The 16700-nt window shown below is 37.8% G+C and overlaps 1 protein-coding gene across 2 annotated transcripts; it reads right to left on the bottom strand.

Annotated features, from left to right (window-relative positions):
* Positions 1-369: 369 nt before the first annotated feature.
* On the bottom strand, positions 370-14565 carry impg2a (interphotoreceptor matrix proteoglycan 2a). 2 transcript variants are annotated; one of them, XM_084421727.1, is made up of 21 exons: positions 14284-14565; positions 13986-14189; positions 11406-11572; positions 11230-11255; positions 11045-11071; positions 10851-10891; positions 10296-10426; positions 9950-10114; positions 9778-9836; positions 8803-8823; positions 8307-8497; positions 8164-8222; positions 7440-7626; positions 6171-7210; positions 5177-5396; positions 4840-5050; positions 4200-4388; positions 2129-2330; positions 1935-2014; positions 1762-1840; positions 370-1620 (listed from the first exon to the last, which is right to left on the bottom strand). In XM_084421727.1, exons 1-20 carry the CDS (start codon positions 14360-14362, stop codon positions 1804-1806), a joined length of 3336 nt encoding a protein of 1111 aa, XP_084277853.1. In that variant the 5' UTR covers positions 14363-14565; the 3' UTR covers positions 370-1620; positions 1762-1803. The 2 variants fall into 2 exon arrangements, with proteins under 2 accessions (XP_084277853.1, XP_084277854.1); XM_084421728.1 differs by lacking the exon at positions 11045-11071 and having other exon boundaries at positions 14284-14561.
* Positions 14566-16700: the final 2135 nt, after the last annotated feature.

Raw genomic sequence — 16700 nt, 5'->3', positions numbered from 1 at the left:
ACATATGCAGTCTGTCTAAGACTAGACCTCACTATGTAGTACTACATATTTTAGAGCCATTTACATGTAAGCATTTTCATGGTATAATAGACAAACAAACAGTCACATCTCCGAGTTTACAGCATAGGCTGCAGGTACAGTAATGCCCTGTAATCTGGGCTGTAATCTCAGCTTTGACTAATTGTAGTGAGCTCTCTGTACTCCTAAATTAGCTGTGATACGTGGAAGACCAGCAGGCCAACTCAGGAACAGACATCATAATGTTCACACACTGCACATTAAATTAACACACCAAGACAAAATGGCAATAAACCATATACTGTAAACAATGATTTAGCACCTGTAATAAAACTTGTAAATAAAAGTCTTCAGTGTAACAAACATTTAATTCTCACAAAAATTCTCAAAGGCATCATCCACACAAATATGACAATTTCTGTCAAATCATTTACCCACATGAGTAATGATGTATTTAAAAGATGACAGTCATTTAATTTGTTTCTGAACTATCCCAACTGATACAACTTAAATACAGTAGATAGTGTAAAAAACAATACATTCAAATGTCAATTATTGCAACAGCCATTATTGCAAGGAGGTGGTGACAGACCACTCACTGAAAAAAACAATGGGAGAAATTGCCACACTAAATAGCAGTAGGAATCGAAGTCTAGCCTTTTTGTCAAATGAGCCATGATTTGAGCTTAAGAAGCAAGATTAATCATACCACTGCTGTATTTTATTGCTGATTTGAAATATGTTTCTGAAACAAATGTTTGAAGATTTTGGTCTTTCTTCATTCAAGTATATAGGAACTGTACTTATATGACTATTACACACTGTACATAGGAAATAGCTGCCCGAAGATGTTTGCTATATGGCTGCCAAGTGAAGTGACTTGCCTTAAAGGGATTTTGGCTTAAAGCAGCCACTCCGTTAAGGGCAGTTAAAACAATGATAATATACATTATTGTTACATAATAAAACTATAACCCCTGTTAATACTCACAATCTTCATTCAAAAATTGAAAGAGACAAATCTACTTTTCAAAGTAACATTTTGGAGTTTGCAGCGTTTTTTCTTCTTTCATAAATGGGCACATTATTAGAGGCCACTTTTTATTGTTTTGTAAGTTTTCGGACAAACATTTTTTAATATTCAATAAAATAAACGTTAAAATTAGCTGTTTATTTTGTCTTGAAATTTCTAAAAAGCAGTGAAACTATAAAAGGTACCAAAGAATAAAAAATAAATGTAATGTCCTAAAAGTAATAGAACATTGATGGTCTGTGATTCAAGTAACTTTCAAGAATAATGCATCAGGGATCTTTTTCTCTGGCTGAGAGACGGACCACAGCTATAAGAATAGAAGGCACTAACAAAACATTTCAACCAATGGCATTGTCTGTGACTGCGATCTTGTTCTAATACAGAAAAAAAGTGAAATGGTCTTTAACAGTAGGGAAAATATAATAATAAAAGCAACAAAATAGCTTATTTTAAGAAAGATCTATAGTTAACCATTTTTATTTGTGACGGCAGAAGTCTCTAAGAGGAAAAAGAGAGGATTTTGCTCAGGAATCACTGAGAGGTCATTTCCCAAAAGACAAGGCAAGTTTCTGGAAGAGGAACACAACAAGCAAAATAATAGATTAAAGAGATGAAAAGCCCAAAAGTTCCACTTATGTTTACACTAGATGCAACATTGGAGACACAAACTGTTAAAGTATAACATGCTGTTCTCATAACATTGCTATCACCTTCAATGTCATGCACCCAGCCGAATATTGGACATATGTGTCCTATGTTGAGGAACTTTCTCTTCGATTATCCATTGTTCTGATAAATAAAACAAAAACAAAAACAAAACATGAGGGGTGAAAATATGCAAAGCTATATTCTTTGAATAAGACATCTTAAAAGACATACTTACATTTGATGTTGCTGCAAAAAATCTGCAAACTGACGATCTCTCGTGTAGAGTTCAAGGATGCGTATGCGATCTTGAATCTCCTACGGAATGGACAGGAAGAGATAATTCCATAAACAACACGCATCACACACTTGCTCATACAGTTTTCAAAAAAATAATAATATATATTTTTTTTAATGCACACAGAGCCATACCTCCTTGGTGAGTTCGCTGTTCTCATAAATATGCCGTATCTCTTCACTGCTGAAGTCAGTGGATGCTTCAGCACTGGCGCTGCTGTGGACTGGGGGCTCTGGGTACCGCTGGTAGTAATGGCTGTAGCCTGTCGTTAAATCGCTCTCGAACATGGGGTTATACTTAGTGGCTGTGTCTATAAACGGTGGCCTGTCCTCTCCCCTTCATACAAACATGTATACACACACACACACAAAGTTGCAACAGCCATTGTTAAATCCACAGGGGTAAGAAGTCATGGCCTAAAGGGATCAAAGATCAGCCTTGTTGATGAATTAATGCAAATCTCATAATGGCATTACTGGAGATGTAAACTTCTTCCTAGGTAATGCACATGCAGTAATTAAAGAGATTTAAGTGAGAGAAAAAAGAACATTAAAGTGCCCCTATTATGCCATTTTTTTTTTGGTTTTCGACAATAAATTTACATGCATCAAAGATAAAAAAAAAACTTTAATTATCATAATATACATTGCACATCACCTCATTTGTCAAAGATTTGTCAAAAAGGTTTGTTTAATTTTTTCCCATATCAATTCCAGTGTGAGTCAAAGTGGATTTGCAACGCTGAAAACAGCGTCTTGTTAACATGTCGACAACACAAACCAAACTCTTTCAGGCCCCAGCTACAGTGTTTGAAGGTGGGTACATTGCTACTAGGTATGTAACAGGACATGAGACTGGAATTGCTGACAACTCGTTTAGGCAGTTCAGAATCTATTCTTTCTTTTAAGAGACAAATTTATTTGTCGTCCACTTTGATCTTTAAAACTTTGCAGACCTTTAACATTCACAAACAGCTATATTACACACTGCATGAAAGGTAATACTTGAAAAAGCATAATAGGGGCACTTTAAATGTATATGTAACAGACTCATTTATAATAATTTCAATAAATAATTGATTTCAAGATTTGACTTGGTTTAGTGTGTAATGTAAAAATTAAAACCTTAGTTTTATTTTAAAATACTTGTTTTTCCATTAAACAGTTTGTAAGTTCGCATTCATCACCATTACAATTTAATGGTTTAATTTAGCTTTTATTGAAATTAAAATATCATGCTTTCATTGTGATTTTTTTATGTGTGACATAGGACCTTTCTAGAGGCTCAAGGCTACTTTACTCAAAGTCAAACTCTTATCAAGGGTTCATGTCAGGTGATTGGCTCTGAAGGCTCAGACTTCTAAGGTAAAGCTTTCATGTACTTTAGTTCACTTATAGACAAAGTCTATAATAGAAAGAATATTATAACGAACAGTGAAAGTATGCGAGTTGGAACGAAGTTGCGATTTACCAGGGGTGCGTTTCCCGAAAGCATCGTTAGCCAACTATGGTCGCTAGTTCCGTTGTTATCAGCATAGTTCAACGAGTCTGTGTTTCCCGAAAACATCGTTCCAACGAACATTCGCTAACTGCATCGCAAAGTTGTGTGGTTGGAATGACAGTTCTCGAGCTGTGGTTAGAAGCATAGTTTCATGTTTGCATGACATCTGGAGTCAATAAATCCTTATCTTAAGTCAACTAAACAAGCTGACATTCAGTTCAATCTATATCTTTTATTTATAATACATACATAATTTACATATTTTAATTTGTCAAGAGATTTAAAGCATCGTTTTTGAATAGTGCGCATGTGTGAACATGCTTTACTACGTAAGAATGAGCCTATGATTGAATCTGGAAATAAAGCAAAATAACTGAGAAAAATTTGCTTTATTTCCAGATTAAAAGTCTGATTACATGTCTGATTACCAGATTACATGGCATGTCTGATTACATGTCTGTAATTTATAGCAAAACATCTAGCATCAATTAGATCTCAAACAGATTAATTAAAAAGTTATTACTCCACCACCTGCGTGACATCGTGGTTGAACGACCAATTTGTGACAGTATGGTTTCGGGAAACAGTCGTTACTAGCTAGTTGGTTTCTTCAACGGTGCATCGTACTACGGTAGTTAAGCAGTGAGTTACGTCGTTGTTGGGGAAACACACCCCAGATTGACTGTGATAGAGAATGTGTCTTACCGTACTTGGTCCTCCGTCTCATCCCTGTCATACTGGTCTCTCAGAGTTCTTGCTAAGAAAAAGATTACTCCTGATGCCACCATCAGGAACCCAGCAACAGATGCTATGGCAATGCCAACCACGAGTGGCTCAGAAACATATTCTTCACAATGTTCCCCTCTGTACCACCAGTTTTCCCCCACACGGCATCTACAGAGCAGACACACACACACATAATAATAATAATTTGTTACATTTATATAGCGCTTTTCTGGGTACTCAAAGTGCTTTACATAGAAGGGGGAATCTCCTCAACCACCACCAATGTGCAGCATCCACGTGGATGATGCGACGGCAGCCATATTGCGCCAGAACGCCCACCCACACCAGCTTATTGGTGGAGAGGAGACAGAGTGACTAAGCCAATCAGTATATGGGGATGATTAGGTGGCCATGATGATGGACCGAGGCCAATGGGCAAGTTTGGCCCACCTTAAGAAAATGCCAGCCTAGCCTCTACGTACTTCAAGATGAATGAGAATGCTGTTCTCCAGGTAGTATAGACCTCGCTGTACAGTATATGATCTGTATTTAGGCTTTCTTAAATTTGCACAAATTCATTAAAACTTTCTTGAGCATTATATAATCTAAATAAACATACCTGCAGATGGCTCCTTGGCCTGGAATGACATCACATTTCCCATCATTCAGGCAGAAGTCATGCTGAAGGTCACAGATGCTCTGGCAGGGTAGTCCGTCCACACTGAAGTAACCAGCATTACACACACATTCAGCCTCACCTGACCAGCGGTTCACTGTACATTCTGCAAACTCATTACATGCCTGAAACTTGCATGGGTCTGCAAGTTCCCCTAAAAACAAACAACCATACACACACATTGATTAGCTGCTGCATAAAGGTGGCATGTGATGAGGTACCTGAACACATTATACACAGGCTGCATTTCCAAAGTGAGAGTTTTCTGAATTTGTCTTACCTGATTCAACATCCAAAGAATATTTGTCAATGGCGAGGTTCATGGTCTGGTAAGCTGTGTTGCAGAAGTCCTCAAGAATGAGGTAAACGGCAGCATTGACTTCACGTGGAACAGGCTTCCCAAACTTCATACGGTTATTCACCACAATACTTCCATTTCTGAAGTTCAAGATCTCCAGGTTTTCAAAGTGACTGAGGTTTGACTGCAGATATGGCACCAACTAAGGGACATAAAATCCCAATAAGTGCATAAACTCACAAACATAAAATGTATAAAACAGGCCTTTTCAACCCCAGTCCTGGAGGGTCAGTGTCCTGCAGACTTTAGTACCAATTGCAGTCTAACCCACCTGTCTGTAATTTACAAGCAATTCTGGACTCCTTGATTAGCCTTGTTTGGGTGTGTTTGGTTAGTGTTAAAGCAAAACTCAGCAGGAAACTGGCACTCCAGGACTTGGTATATATAAGTTAGTGAACAATTTATTCTGAATTAAGAATGTCTATTCCTGCTCCTGGAGGGCCACCTTCCTGCAGAGTTCAGCTCCAACACACCTGCCTGGAAGTTTCTAAAGATCCTGAAGACCTTGATTAACAAGTTCAGGGGCCAGTTGCATAAACATAGCCATTATGTAAAGACTGTGTCTTAAGAACTAGTATAACCAACAGCAGTTAGTTAAGGGTAATAAGTCTTACTTTTCGGTATCAAATTATATCAATCTACGTTTTTATGAACAGTCTTAAAGAAAAAAATATTTATGACTAACTTGTAAGACTAATCTTGGCAGTTTATACAACCGGCCCCAGGTCTGTTTAATTGTGGCTGGAGCTAAACTCTGCTGGAAGATGGCCCTCCAGGAGCAGGATTGGACATTCTTGATTTGGACTGATAAGTGGAAAATTGACAGGGAATGTGGGCGAAGAGAAAGAACAAGTGATGGTAGGAAAAGGAAAGGGAAAAGAATATGTACAAATATACTTTAGAGAAAGTACACTACCAGTTCAAGGAACCGTTGCTCCAAGGCTTTGTACTCTGCAGAGCTCTTATTGAACAAATCCTCAGAGAATATCATGTTAGTTACACGAAGACTGAAAAACACTATCAAAGACCGCCCAGGGTTAGTTGGCAAGGCAATGCTGGAAACTTCATCGCCCTGAATGACACTAGGGACACCACTACCCTCTTCCTCGCTGTTATCGATCACATCCAGAGATGTAGTCATGACCTCTGAATTTAAGTTATGCCCCAACTCCACCTCTTCTGGGGTCTTCATGGTCAAGAGGGAGAAGGGTGGTTCTATTTCAGGTGAAAGCGGTGTTGAGTAAACTGGGTTTGCTGGTTCAGTGGTGACCAATAGGATCTCTTCCTCTTTTAGAACTTCCTTTGAAAACTGTGTAGCTGAAACATCCATTAGTGCAAAATCTTTGTTCTCATGTGGCATTGTGGTACTGTCAACATATTCTTCCTTTTCTCCAGCCTCCTCTGATTTCTGCTTCGTGACCACATCAACTTCAGTTTCCTCATCCTTTTGTGTTTCTGTAAGAACAGTTTCTTCCTTGTTGTCTTCCTCTTGCCTCTCTTCTTCTGCAGGTAATATGAGGTCTTCCTCAGGTTGTGGGGTAGATTCTGCCTCAGCCACCTTGACTGGTGGCATTGCAGGGGCATCACTACCACGTTGTAGGTTTTCATCTTCTCCTTCTTCAACAGTAATCAATTCTGTGGTTTCCTCAGGCAAGATCTGGTCCTCTTCAACCACTGTTGTAATTGTGGAGAATTCATAGTCCACTTTCTGTGGCATATCTACATTAAACAAAAACTCTTCATCAGCTTCTGTATCTCCAACTGGTTCTTGAACTTCAGTAGGAAGGACAGTTACCCAATTTTCTTCGATTATACCAAATCCAGAGGCAGGGTCAAGGTCATCCATTGTGATGTCACTGTCTTGCTTGGCATCGATAACAGGACTAACCGCTTCACCTTCCACAGCAGGAGTCTGGCTAGGGGAAAACGGTAACACCAAGTCCTTGTCTTGAAGGTCTGAAAAGAGGAACAAACAAGCATCTTGACAAGTCTTTCACCACCATATTGGTTTAAATCAGGGGTGTCAATCCTGCTCCTGAAGGGCCACTGTCCTGCAGATTTCAGAAAGATTCTAGGAAGGGGTGTTGGGCAGGTTGAAGCTAAACACTGCAGGATACAGACCCTCCAAGTGCATTATTTCACATCCCAGCTGTAAATCATTGTACATGTGAATGTTGGTTCTTACCCTCTGAGAAACTGCCGCTGGGATAGTCTATAAGTGATGGTGTGGTCTCATCTAAATGTATGACATCCTGCTCTCCCATACCTTCCTCTTCTGACATTGTAGGATCCAAATGGTCACTAATTGTAAAGACCTCCTTTGCCACTTCTCCAGGCAGCTCGGATGGTTTTTCTACTGATAAAATGTCATCCTAGACAATAAACAAAATGAAACAGTTGGCTCTCAGTCTTTGTGAAAGTTATTGATGGTGCTTGCTAAGGCTGTCATTACTATTACTGTTCCTGCAATTCCATTCTTAGAGTTAGGAATTTTTTGGAAAAAAACTTTGGCAGGTAACTCACACCAAATTGTTTGTTCTATGTGACAAGAATAATACCTCAAATTGTGTGCTTTGTTAAGTAGAGGTATAGTCTAGCGTGATAGACTTACATTAAAGGACATTATACGTATCTACAGACCAGAATATCCCATATACTTGGGCGTGTGCTTGTACTAGTGTGCTTGGGCTAGTAAACCATCCCAGAACACCTACTTTAGGTAATCACTTTACAATACCCTAGAAACCATCCAGATCACTGTAACCTAGCCTAGCAATATCCTGTCAAAAACCCTAGCAATGTGTTTCTATACTAGGAATCAGAATTTAGATTTTAGATTTTAAGAATATGCAAATATTTAGATGGTATACTTCAAACTTCACTGTCATCTTGACAGAAATCTTAATCACCTTGTGGTCAGGGTCTGGTGACTCCTTGGCAGGATGGGTTTCCTCTGGAAATGTTTCCACTGACAACAAGAAAATATTACACCATTACAGACTGCTGAGATGTACCGTAGAAGACTAGTAGCTACAAGCAGGTAGAGCAGTACCATGCTGAGCCTCAGTGATGTCAGGGTGGAGGTCAATAATGGTATACTGGACTGTGGGCCCCTCTGAGTAACTAAAGGTGCCCTCTACCATGTTGGATTGAAGATTAATGAAGTCCAGTGTCTGACTGCTGATTACTTCACTGTTGGTCTGGAGGGACACAACATATTCCACCAGTACTGTCTTATCCCCACTGCAGAGAGAAAACAACAACCGCACTTAGTCTACAGGACAGAACATGATCATGACATAAGTTGAAAGTTTGGATAACTTTGCAATAGTCTTACATCATCAGTTGTAAGTCTTGTGGCTATATTTTCAAAACATTGGGGATTTTAATGTTAATATACAAACAATGACTTGCCCCTTAGACTTCCATTGTAATTGCATGACTATAAACATGATTCTTGCTTGTTTATACTAACTAAAGGAAAGACTGCAAAATTCATTCTCTCACTCACTAACCTGCATTCATGCAAACAATCGAGTGTATTTTACCTTGAGGGATCCACCTGTGGCCTACAGAAAAGATAAAGGTCATATTTTTAGTACAATAGTCTTACCACTATAACAGGTGATAGACTAATGACGCATATTGTCTAATCATACATTAACTATAGACATGTTCCAGGGCTTAAGTCCACTTTTTATTCCCTTCCCTCGCTAACCTCCATCTGTCTTGTTCACTCAGATGTACATAATTTCTTACATTGCACGAGTGCCCACTAAGGCCTTGATCACTTATGGGTAAATTAGGTGTGACACTGCCAGTTGCTGTTGGGTCCAGGGTCTGTCCTAAATGTACCATACAAGTCCTGACAACTGAAGCCAAATCATTTTGATCGCCCCCTGGTGGCTAGCTGCAGTATAGGTCATAAACCCTGCTCTCTCCATTTAATCGAATGTGAGACAAACTAAAAATCCAATTACACATTTAAATAATATTTTTCCAAATATGGTTTCTGTCATTTTAGGTAGTTTTTCTCTCACAGATGCATGTTAATTTTTCCAATAAGTTTGGTTTTAGTTAGTTATTTGATGCTGTAAAAATGGGGTGTAACTTCATAATTGACAACTGTGCTTGTGATTGAGTCTGCGGGAGTGGGAGTATGGGCAGGACCTTGATAACTCAGGATCACTACTGCACTGACTCAGTCCTGGGATATCTCGTTATATATAGTATTATTTTCCACAACGCTTCTCAACGGTTATTTTGACCTGCATTGTGTACCGTAACTATTAGTGGTGCACGGATTTCATATAGTGTATCCATTGTTTTATTTAAAATCTATTACAATTCTTTTTGTTAAAAAAAGTTTGCTTGAAAAGTGTGCTTGATCTGTCTTAAAATACCTTCATATGTTCTAATCTAATGCAATGATATTTATACATTTTTAAGCGTGAACTAAGTGTCCAAATACTTTTTGGAGCCAATTTATTGTAACTAGCAGAATGAAACATGCACTAACACACCTGATGTTCAATACTGACACACTCTTGAATTCTGTCAGTTTCTCCAAAGCAGCGGAAATCTGGAAGAATGACATATATAGGCAGCACATTTTGTTACAAATCTAAAACAATATAGTAACGTAAAAATAACATCAGTGTAAAAAATAAAGTAAGTGTGTGTGTGTTGTCGTACCTTCTCTGTGATCTGCTGAGTGAGTCTGTGATGCTCACTGCTGGTGGAGTTGAACAGCTCTTCACTCCATGGTTCTCCAGTCAGTAACAAAGCCAGTTCCACCCTCTGCTCAACCAGAGGATGTGTAGGCAAAGCAGCTGCCTCCTGCTCAATTTCATTAGTGATCTACCTCAGACAATACACACAAACTTTGTTTAGCAGATGTTCAATATTTAAAATGTGTTTGTATGTATATTTTTTGCATGTATCACTCATGAGTGCATCACATTAGAACTAGACCTCACTCATACATTTTTATTATATCTTCATCAATAACAGTATATTTCAGCCTACATCAGCTGTCTACCTCAGTATCCAGCTCCATTGTCACAGCAACAGATGGTGCTTCTGCAGTAACTTCCTTCACACTCTCAGAGATGACCTCATCTGGAACCGTTGTGGTCAACAACACAGTGGTCTCTGCTGGAAGCTCATCACCTACCAAGTTTTGAAGATAATTTTTGTATCTTGGTGGTCAGGCACATGTTATAAGATCTCTTTAAGTTTATTTCTTGCCATTTCCAATTACAACATCTCAATCTGAATTGCAAACAAAGTTTGCATCAAAATAGCCCTGGAAAAACATAAAAGGATTATCTGAAATTCAAACCAAACGCTAAAAGGCATTTTAAAGCCATTTGATTTTTTTATATTCTGCCACAATATGTGCATCAGCACTAACTCTAATTGTAATTGATGTTTAAATTTTGGATCAATACAAAAAAACTGCATGGTTGTAAAATATAATTTTCCTTTTGATTTACAAAATTAATGTCAAATATGATCCATGCATGGTAAGGGTTTTATACAGTTTATATAAGATACTGTATCAGTATGTAACACTCAGTCATTACAGACATACCTGGTGGCACATTGTCTTTCTCTTGGGAAGAATCCTCTGGTCTGAAAAAAAACAAAAAACAAAACAGTTAGAAATTAAACAGACCTTCAAATGTAAGAGATAAAACCACACACACACACACACACACACAAGATCTCTAACTGCACAGTCCATTTAATAAAAAAAATAAAGAACGGGTATAAAGGGTGTAATACCTGCATACTGAGTATGTAGGTGTCTTACTGAGAAAAAAAGAGGAAGGCAAAAGGTGAGGAGAAAAACAGACTCAGTAAGACAGAACTCATCTAATACAATGAATAAATGGCTGGGAGAAAAGGGGGTATTTGAAAAAGTATGGATTGAGAGTGAAAACAAAGGTTTTAAAAAAATGTTAATGCACCTTTTCAGTCCCGTCTGTGCAAGTCTCTGCAATGGACCATAAAGATTCAAAAGACAGAAGTAAGACATTGATGATATATGCACATGCACCACTGACCCATAATAGTCTATTTTTTATCAAAGTATCAACTAACATAATTAGTACAAAGTTAATGATACTTGTCTTATGCTACATACTCTGTGGACAAGTGTTAAGTGTTCCTCTGTTTGGCTAAAGTAAGTGCCAATCTCCCGTATGGAGACTCTCTCTGTCTGGCATTGGCTCATCCAGCTCTGGTACTCTTCCTGACGAGGGAGACGCTCCATGAAGATTTTAAAGGCCTCCCACACAACTTCCTGACACACTGCAAAACAACAACAACAATAACAGTATTGTATTAGTGCAACTAAACACAATCAGAACAGTAGGAAATACAATCAGACTGCTCACTTTTTATGAGTGAGTAACACTGAGCAACATTTCTCGTAGTGATTTCACAGGATTGACCACTTAAGTGAGGATTGGACACGTGTTTGGTTCTACAGCCAGGAGGTTGGAAACTACCACAACAAACATATGACTCATGACGCTAACATTTAGCCTAACACTTCACATAATCCTTTAGTCAGCTGTTAAATCGAGTAACATGTATATTATCATGGAATTACCATGTTTCTGACATGAGCATTAATAATGCTGTGATAGTCCTTAAAGTGAAAATGGTAATTAATCAGTAGCAGACTATATATCAAAGTACCACGATTTTACCATCTTACCAATCACAGTGATGCATGCATTCAGGCCAAATAACCTGCTAAGGTATTTCCTTAATTTTATTTTCTAAGGTCAAAAACATTGAAATTAGATATCTGCATCACAGTTGTTTTGACGGTAACACTTTAGAATACTGTTCCATCATTAATGAATAACTACACAGGACAAATGAGTAACGCAATATTAACATTCTAGTGACCGCTATCCAAAGCCTTATAGACATCAAAAGCTTACAATGAGTTATCATGCTTTTTAGAATAAGGTTCCAAATAATTAGTAGTTCCTTCTGATTTGGTAATACTTGAGTCATTAGTGGGTTAACATAATCTTTACTTTAGAATGAATTATACATTATGCATTATTCACATTAATTATGAACCTGTATAGATATATATATATATATAGAGAGAGATAGAGAGAGAGAGAGAGAGAGAGAGAGAGAGAGAGTACTTAGTAGTTCTCTGGGAGGTATGACATTTTTTTAGTTATTGATAATAGAGAACTACCCCATTCAACTGCTATTACTTACTAATTTGTTAATCAGAGTTTCTTGTAAGTTAATAGTCACTAGAATGTTAATAATGCGTAACTCATCCTGTGTTGTTATTCATTAACGATGGAACAGTATTCTAAAAAGTGTTACCTTTTTGACATATGGTGTATTTTTTTGACCGACAGCAGTAACCTGTCCAGATGACATTGTGGTTCAAGCTCTACTTTGAAAGTAGTGTCTCAGTGTGTGTTTAGACAAGACTGCTGACACCCTCATTCTCAGCAATGGATATAAAAGCTCTGACCTTATTGGCCCCATTCCAATGTGTTAACTGGCTTTTAGCCTCACCATCCTGCCATCTAATTTGGTTAGGAAGAAATCACACGTGAACTGTGAAGGATTGTCTTGAGGTCTCTCAACACTAACCCCAGACCTCTGAGTGGATCAAACTGCCAAACACGAATGAGATCCCATTATTTATTCTAGCTGTCAGCTATACAGAACTGCTTGCACTATAGTTGATGAATTAAATGGTAACCTTTGTGGAGTCTTGATCTTGTGTTCTTAACATAAATATGGCTTTGATTTGAGTCTTCTTACTTGGGTCAAGTCTTGGTCTCAGCTTATGGTCTCAGACAATAAGGTAGACTTTTTACAATGTGTTAAAGGTGATAATTACCGTAACCACAAGCTTAACCACAGGTCGGCACTCTGCCATGTTTCACCATTACAGAAAATCTGCAAGAACTTCATGTTTCGCCAGACTTTTTAATGTCTGGCAAATTATTTGACTGTCTACCACCTGCTTGCTCTTACCTATTAATAAAATCCTAAAATCCTTCTTCACCCATCTCCTTGTTCGGGCACTAGTTATTTCATGATCAGTTTATAGTGAGCCTTTTTTCTCATGCATTCCTTATAGATGTCAGAAACCTTTTTCAGCCAGTAAGTCCAGATTCACTTCTTGGCTTTGAGTACTTGAGCCATTCCTGTTATGCAATATCTTTTGAGTTCTGTAAATAAACATGCTGTGTTGTAATTTAAGGAAGAATTTATATAAAAGGGCATATCAGAATCTTACAAATATGATTTGGTTAGGCTCAGGCACTAAAAATGTATTAAGACAGCGATACCATGACACAAATCACCAATTCTCATGTTTGCGCTGTTGTTTTCCCAACAAAAATGATGTCAGTTCCAGTAGGATATTGTCATTAAGGGCCAACAGGATGACCAGAGTCGTTAAATTAGTTAAAACTCACCCCAGTTTGCAATTGTATTACAAAATTTGATTTATCTTTCCAAAAATCTCACTACAAATGGACTTTTAGAGGATTTTTTAAAAACAATTTTAGAGTGTAACAAAAAGGGAGCAGCAGATACAAACGTTACTGTCAGTTCTTCAACACTGAATTGTACATATATAATAAATTCATTTAACTCAAGAGTTATTCAATATATAAGCAATACTACCAGTATAAATAGTAATAGTACTGCAATAGTGTCTCACCTCTGAGCTGGTAGTATTTCAGGTGGTTAGTGATGACTTGCAGCACTGTTTCTTGATGGCAAATGCGTACTCCACTGGACAGAAAAACATTACGCTTACGTCTTGGCAAGCGTTCTTGGTCTCCAGGCTTTTCCACAAACATTTGAAACAATCTTTGTGAGCGCTTATCTGTGTTCATAAGCGTGGGAATCCGTTTAGCCTCCTCTGAAACATAAATATACACATAAACGTATTATAGCCATCATCCTCTCATCACACTCCCAGCTAAAACATATATTCATACACAAAACATACATACCAGGAGTAATATCCAGCTGGCCTATTGCAAAAATGCAGCTTAAACAACACAAGGTACAGGTCCATATGAGCTTCCACATAGTGACTTCCTGTGGCTTAAAAATTATGCTGTTGTGCAATAGTTGCTGTTTCACTTCGGACGATGTAACCAAAGCTTCCAACACCTGTGCATACCTGTTACACAGTACCCGCTGATAGCAATGACAGTATATTATTATTGTTAGAAAGTACTATCTAGGTCGTCAAAGCGCAGGTGAATAACTCTGGCGATCCTGTGGCAGGTAGGCAGATGGAAAGGGATTTTTCTCTTTTTTTTTCTTCTAATCTTGTTAAGTAATCCTGTAGAGGAGCTCATCAAGAAGTAACGGGAACTGAAGTTTACCAAGAGTGCTAAGAAAAAATACACGTGCAGGGAACCAGTGATAGGTAGTGAAGGAGAAATCAAGGAAAATGTGATATGCCAGATAAACCAAAATAACCTGAACCCAATAGGATCCCAAGAGTTCTGAATGGAGGCAAACTGATTTGGCGATTACATAATCACTTCTCAGCTGAACATTTGACCACCTGTAAGGTTGAGGACAGGTATTAATGGTATGACCCTTAAAGTCTACAACTGTAAATTAACCGCAATCAAGAAGCTTAAGTCACATTGTTAACACAGAGCTGGTGTGATGAAAAAGTCTAAATAACAAATGTATTGCAATATAGCAATAAAGTACAAGGCAATAAACACGTAAACTACATGACCAAACGTATGCACCATTATAAAATTGAAATAGTAAAAATTGTGTGCTTGATCCAACTACTTAAATTTGTGATGTAATGGAATTAGCATCAGATCTTTTATTCCGTATGCCAAAAAAAAGTAGGGTGGGGACTTAGTTATATCCATCGGTTGTTGATTGGATCGAGGCAGCATGTGTTTGCAGTTGATTGTAAGATAGGAGTGGCATTTAAGCAGACTAAATGATTGGTGAAGTCGGACATACATCATCAGAGAGAAGTCTTCATTGTTTCACTGGAAGACTGAGATATGACATTTTGATTAAACATTGAGGCCAAAAAAAAAAAAACTTAGAAAGTGAAACATACATTTAATAACATGCATTTAGAAAATAGATGTGCAGAGTGAATTTTCATGCTTACTTTAAAAGTGCTATAGCCATGTTAGCTATGTTTCTAACATGACTCACAAGCTGCTCCCGAGTTAGCAACACTTATCAGGGATCAGCCATTTCCAGTTCTCAGAAACCTTCGCTAGACAAAACCAAAAGCATAACTAGAATGTATAACAACTATGTTGATGTATAAAACATCTGTCCCAATGTTTAGCAGCTCAAGGCTCTTGCTAGTATTCAAATTTGTATGTACGATATTGATACATGTCATAGAGAGCAATGGAATGGAATTAGACCTGCAATCACCAAAAGATTTGACTGACAGGGCTGTCATAGAGACTAATGTTTTGAGAAATATTTCATTCTAAATTGTTTTAGATGTGGGTCTTTTGAGGAGATGTGGCCTTGCGTGTCTTGCATGGCTAAGGCCAAGACAGGATTTTGTAGTTTTAATAACCCCCTGTGCTCTCACACTAATTTATCACCCACAATACAATTACTGTCCAGGTGGTTTAGTGTCCGTGTCCTTAGAAATTAACCACCAGAGATAGCATACAGTTCTTTGCTGTTTCTATAGTATTTATACTGTGCACTTTCCATTTTGGTAAAAAAAAAAAAAACCTTGTCCCTCTGGTGGTTTGATCAAATAGTCAGTAAAGAAACAGATTGTGTTGACAACAATTGTTCTTGTTGATATATTCCAAATTATGTGTCACACTTAAAAGGGCCAGTTTTTTAGTTTTTTTTTTGCCTACAGCAAATATAGCAAAAACAGTAATAGTATGCTATCATGCAATTTCAAAAATAGCCTTCTTGTGGCCTGACTTAAAGAGGTCAAGGTTTGTAAGGAAATGCTAACGGTATTAAATACCTCCTTGGTACACACACAAAGAAAGATTCAAAATCACTAGGTTTACTGACTTTATACTGTATTGTTTGTCTTTTAAGTAAACAAAGACAAACATTGTACATAGATTGCAACACTGGGATTATTGGAAGGTGGTGGGTGGTCTATAAATCGGTCTAATCTCTGTCTGATTAGCATTCAACCATAGATCCCTGCACGCACACTCCCTTTTGACAATCCACTTAAGCACAACTAAATGAGTTGGCCAGAAAACTGAGTCAAGCCTCACCCGACTGCTCAACCAATCATGTGCTAATGGCTGGCTTCTCCTACATTCATTCATCACAACCAAAGCCACTTTTAAGAGGGACCACAATCAAACATCCTTGTTTAAAAGGTTCTTGTTTGTTGCGTAAAAGATCAAGGAATATTGATTTCATGCAGTATAAC

The sequence above is a fragment of the Rutilus rutilus genome (genome assembly GCF_951802725.1).
Source record: "Rutilus rutilus genome assembly, chromosome: 10".
NCBI lineage: Eukaryota > Metazoa > Chordata > Actinopteri > Cypriniformes > Leuciscidae > Rutilus > Rutilus rutilus.
Note: the sequence above shows the minus strand (reverse complement) of the source record. Positions and strands in the feature narration are given on the sequence as shown.

Coding starts and splice junctions, on each gene's coding strand:
- impg2a (XM_084421727.1), bottom strand. CDS start 14,362: ATGTGGAAGCTCATATGGACCTGTACCTTGTGTTGTTTAAGCTGCATT. Junction 5,397..6,170: donor AGCAACGGTTCCTTGAACTG/GTAGTGTACTTT, acceptor TATGTCCCTTAG/TTGGTGCCATATCTGCAGTC. Junction 2,015..2,128: donor ACAGCGAACTCACCAAGGAG/GTATGGCTCTGT, acceptor TCCATTCCGTAG/GAGATTCAAGATCGCATACG.